Raw genomic sequence first — 5,844 nt, forward strand, 5'->3', positions numbered from 1 at the left:
CTGACACCGCTATAAATGAGATTAGAGTCACCGTTCAAAATCAACCGTTATTCATCTCTCATCATTATCATCCCTACCATTATGAGAGAAATAGTAAAAATTTCGAAATAAATATATATAAAACTATGGCTGAAAAGATTCACTTTGAAGTGAAAGTTTCTATTAAAGATAATAGTTTTAGTGATGAATTTTTTACATAATTCTTATTATCATTTGATCCGTGATAAAATTATTGAGCCGGCTCAAGACCTAAAAAAAACTAATTGGCCCAACAAATAAACTGAAAGTAATTCTTGTTATAAAAACTACAAAGATAAACAAGACAAAAAAAATTATCCGATAAAAAAAAATGTTTATATCAAGTCATACTTCTTGACTTGAGGAATAAAATCTCACAAATGAAATTAATTCTAAATTAACTAATAACTAACACAATTAAACTAAAAGTTTAACTTAAAGAGACCTTAAAAATACCATACGATAAGTAGCTACTATCAATTATAATTAAAGAAGCCAATAAAAGAAAGCTTTGGAGAATTTAGGATATTTTTGATCCGCTTGCCAAATGGAGAGTTAAAATCAAAAGTTTTTAAATCATTAATAAGAAATTTTTAGATTTTTTTTAAAATAATCATTTTTTAAATAATAAAAAATAATTATAATTTTAAAATATTTATCAATATTACTATTTTTTTTTAAAATGAACTAAAATGTCATGTGTATTTTTACATGCATGCATGCGCTCATACATTTTACATATATGTCCCAATTGCAATTGCGGATGTTCTTACATTTGACGTGTTTTTAGACATGCACCAATTATAATATGTTACCTATATTTTACATATATGTGTCAATTACAATAACGCATGCTCTTACATTTTACATACATGTTTAAGTTACAACGACATATGATCTCACAAATATGATTAGTTTGATAATAAATTAAAAATATGATTATTTTGATATATAATTTAAAAAAATTTGATTATTTTAAAAAAATATATTTAAAATTCTAAATTCAAAATATAATAAAGACAAAAAAAAGCAAAATGTAACATATTTGTAAGGAATAAAAGAATAATTTTATAGAAATTAAGATATAAATTCGTGATATTTACAAAGACAATTTGCATGTTAATGTTTAAAAAAATATATATAAATAAAAAATAATATTTTTACAAAATAATCCTTATTTTATGTTATTATATTCAGATTTATCATAAATATATAGCAGAATAAATTTAAAATGATCAAAATAATAGCATTATTTAAACATTTTAATAAAAATACTAAATAAAATTTTATTAACATTCAAAACATTTATTCTTTTTTAATAAAAACTGTCATAAATTTATTTTTATTTTTACTTTTATAAATGAATCATTTGTTGTAACACAAATTTAATAAAATATTTCAATCTATAATGTTCCTTCCAGGTTGTCTCCCCCTTTACAAAAAGAATTGCCCTTTTCATGAGTGCTATCTTTTTTTACCTGTCATTGTCTAGTCACGAGTTTATCGTTACTTTGATATTTAATTATTTATATTAAATATATTTTACTTTCTTACAAAACTAGTAATTATTATTTTTCATTTTTATAGTAGAATTTATGGCCGTAATAAATCGCTTAGAAAAAAAATTATGAAATATTATTTGCATCATAAAGATAAGAACCAAAATAAAAGATGAGGAGGGTAGTAGTAGCTGACGTGGCAGTGTGAGGGGGCAAATATGGAAATATGTAATGTGCTGTAAAGACAGCTACAAAACCCAAACCCAAGAATAGAGACGGGTACCACAACACACACATATTAAATTAAACCAATAATAATAATAATAATAATAATTTCTTTCATTAAATAAATTATTACTAAAATATTCTAAAAATAATAATTGCATGTATTGGTATTCGGTACTAGTAGTAGACAATTGCGCGTAAGAAAATCGATATTTTTTTAATTAATTAATTAAAGAATGAAATTAATTTTAAATGAATTTATTTTCCCTTTATATATAAAGAAGAAGAAGATTCATACACGCTGAAACACTTGTGCCTACATAATTCTATAACTTTTCTTCTCAAAAAATCTGAAAACTCTATCATGGAGCAAAATAAGGAGGTAAATTTCTCGCTTTTTTTCCTCAACTAATTTTGTTGCTGAATTGCATGATTTTACTTTACTTTTCTTCCAATTCGCGTTTCAATTTCTATGAATTCAGTAACTCAACAGAGAAAGAAATTGCATAGAACAGAGTTTCTTATTAATTTTTAACCTAGAATCAATCGATTGAATTTCTTTTAGAATCTTAGTTATAGGATTTTTGTTTCTGTATTTTGTTTTTCAGGTATGAATATAGTGAATTGATGCATGATAATATTAGTTATAGATTAGAAAAATATATTTTTTAACTTTAAATTGAGTATTTTGTGTAAACAAAACAATTAATTGTTCTTTTGGTTTAGGAGTCAAAATTTTCAACAGTTACTCATTAGTTTCTTGAGTTCATCATAATTTATTTTAAAGAACTTAGCAACCTATTTTGATTTGATTTTTTACTGTGTTATTAGTAAGTTTTGTTATGATGATTTGTGACCTATAGATGATTTGAAATTGAATGCAGAAAAATACCCCTTGGCTATCAGTACCACAGTTTGGAGAATGGGATCAGAAGGGTCCATTGCCAGATTACTCTATGGATTTTTCTAAAATCCGAGAAATGCGAAAACAGAACAAGACTAATGCGTCAAGAGCAAGTCTTGGTAATGAGGAGGAGTTTACAACTTCTGTTCAGAAAGATACAAAAACGGATGACAGTGAGATTCAACATCCTCACTATCACAAAACTAACTCTTCAGCGGTAAGATTCTTACTCATCTTATTCTTTATGTTGGTAGTTAAAATCAATCAATTGTGGTGGTATTAGTATTTGTATCATGAAAAGAAAAATCTGTATAGCTAAACTATGGGAAAGTAACTCATGATAACATGAATCTTTTACTCAATACTATACTAGGTAGTATAGTTAAACTGTGGTGTGAGTTCCACAATGAGAATTCTTCATACTCTTTCATAAGAAATTATTCAAATCAATTTTTTTTTTTCATTTCTTTTGTTCCTTCTTCAAGTTGAAGTCATTCTTTCTTAAACCAATGAGTTTTGTATGTATTACTAGTATTCTGTAACTGTTTTGGCCAATGACACAAGACCTTGAACATGCAAAAATCTCACTATTATTAATGTCAAATATGTATCACCTTGGGAATAAACATTAGTCCTTGAGAATAGACTAGTTTGACTGTTATTTGTGGTTCTTCCAATGTCATTTTTACATTCTTTTTATACTTTGATTTTTGCATTCAGAAAACCAATTACTTTGTAGGTACTAACTTCTTTTCCTGTGTACTACTAGTACTCCTCTATTTTCTTCAAGTAAGGCACATAAAAGTTTTTTAAATATGTCCAGCAACCGTTCCCCTACCAGATATGATACTTCTAGTATAATAGTAATGTTTTTTTGGGATATTCTTTAGAACATGGTTTGAGGAGAAAGTAGTGAGAATAACATGATTTGTTCAGGTAGTTGTCATTTCCTTTTGTCGAATAAAAATTATAGTTGTCAACTGTCATATGCCTCTTTGGCCATAGCTGGAATTGGAAACTTGTTTTTTTCTTTCTAAAAGAATATCCCTAAAAAACATTTTCAAAGAAAAGTAAAAGCATAGGGCGGTGGTTAGGTTGAAGTATGTAAATATTATCATATGATATAAAATACTCTTTACCAATGCTACAACCTACAATTTTAGTTGCTGCACATGCATTGGAATATTGGGGTGATTACTTTATTTCATTGGTTAGAAAGAGCCATAAATCACGATGGGATTATAATATTGGTTTTTTCTCTTGTTTGCAGACAAGGAGGAGCTTCTTGAGCTACTTCAACTGTTGCATAAAAGCTTGAGATTCAAGGGTTCCACATTTCTTGAGTCTTCTAAATATTGTTGATTATTAGAATTATGCATTTTTTCTTGGTCATATTAATCTTGCCTAGTTTTTTAGAAAAACAATTACAATCTCTTTTGTGTCTTCTAAAGATAATTGATCGGTACAATTATGCTTTTGCGCTTGACTTGAGTATTTATTTTACCTTTTGTTATTTTTTTTAGAAAAGCTATTCCTTTGACCCAATTCCCCATTTGCCATTTTGGAGGTGTCATCTATTCTGGTCTTTGAAATTGTGAGGATGAATCAAATTGACTAAGTTTCTAGTTCAGGGATGGATTTATTTTCTCTTATTTTATTTTTATTTATGGGAAAATAATTCCAGTGGATTAACTGATTGGATGTATGTATATACACGATAACACAGATCTTTCACTCAGCAGGTATAGCTAAACTGGGTGTTAGTTAGTGACAAGATAATCTTAGATACAAAAATACAACTAGAAAACGTTGCAGGTAATGATTTTGATAGGAAAAACAAATATATTTAAATAAAGAAAAATGTTTATAGAATAATAATCCAAACGTCTGCAAAACATTTTGTTAAAATATTCATGTGTAAAAGTAAGTCTTTGATTAGTGATGTAGCCAATGAACTCTCAAATTCATTGGAGTATGGTTTTTTCGGTTTTGTTGGTTCCCTTGTATTGGTGTTGCTCATTCTGAGTATGCCTTAAAAGTCATAAGAATCTCTGATAGAAACTATCCATAGTTGGACTTAAACTTATGACTTTTGATTAAGTTAAAAGAGATTCTTTACTATCCATATATAAGTATTTAATTGGGTTTAAACTCATAACTTCTGATTAATTTAAAAAAGATGTTTTACCATCTCATTTAATTGGTCTTGGGTGCTAGGAATGTCATTTAATAAGTTGTGCATTTGTTACTAAAATATGATTAAATTTCTTGCTTAAGTCAGAAATGCTACATCTTAATATATAAGAGCACTTAAATGAGAAAGATGGTTCATTTTACCACACATATTATTCACCTTCCTAATGAAACTTTAAAAATATCCATAGAATTCAGAAATTGGAATCTATACACACTCTATTTATTGTGAAATTTTGTAAACAAGCACTAGTCTCTTATAAAAGATTATTCGTAGAATTGATCAGATAATCCTAGGACATAGTATCAAATATTCTTTTGAGTTTTGTGTAAAAAAGTAAAGGAATTTGATATAGTCGAAATCATTAACTAAAAATAGTGCAAAAAGGTAGATTGTTTGGAAAGACAAAGGGATTCGACTATGACTAAGTGACAAACTTTGTAAAAAGATATAGTGTAAAGTGGCAAGAAAACAACAAAGGAATGAAAGTAGGACCCTAAAGAAAATAAGTTTTAAGTGAAAACTTTGCATTAAATGAAATGGTGTTTGGAAATCATATATTTCGCTCAATTAAACTTGTTTCTTGCTTCGCTTGTGTATTTTGAGTTTGTGAGTTTTTGTAGTGAATTCAACACAACACCTTGAATCCTAACACTAGAACTCATATTTATACTAATGTAAAATAACTTCTTGTAACGTTCTTCTCTTCAGCACGTGATACGTAATTGTTGCATGGTTTTCGCATCTGAAATTTCCTTCACGTGTCCCTTTGGATAAGACTCAAAAGTAGTTATTCGTTTTGAAAATGTTTTTTTACGCTGAACATTGTTGGTCGACGTGCTTCACTAATTGATGACGTCGAAACCTCAACCATTGTTGTTGTCAAAATGTTGGACAAAATCTCTTTTCAAAAAATACTAAGTCTCAGTCTTTATCCCAACATATGAGGCGTCAACTTCCTTAATAAGCAAACTGAGTCGAAATGTCCTTTCAACCTCCCATCA

General features: G+C 27.7%; 1 protein-coding gene across 1 annotated transcript; it reads left to right on the plus strand.

Annotated features, from left to right (window-relative positions):
* Window positions 1–1,958: 1,958 nt before the first annotated feature.
* Window positions 1,959–4,123, plus strand: LOC127080503 (uncharacterized). The gene is made up of 3 exons (XM_051020813.1): window positions 1,959–2,124; window positions 2,627–2,863; window positions 3,917–4,123. The coding sequence occupies exons 1-3, from the start codon at window positions 2,107–2,109 to the stop codon at window positions 3,962–3,964; spliced, it is 303 nt and encodes a 100-aa protein (XP_050876770.1). The 5' UTR covers window positions 1,959–2,106; the 3' UTR covers window positions 3,965–4,123.
* The last annotated feature ends 1,721 nt before the right edge of the window (window positions 4,124–5,844 follow it).

The sequence above is a fragment of the Lathyrus oleraceus genome, chromosome 5 (genome assembly GCF_024323335.1).
Source record: "Lathyrus oleraceus cultivar Zhongwan6 chromosome 5, CAAS_Psat_ZW6_1.0, whole genome shotgun sequence".
Taxonomy (NCBI): domain Eukaryota; kingdom Viridiplantae; phylum Streptophyta; class Magnoliopsida; order Fabales; family Fabaceae; genus Lathyrus; species Lathyrus oleraceus.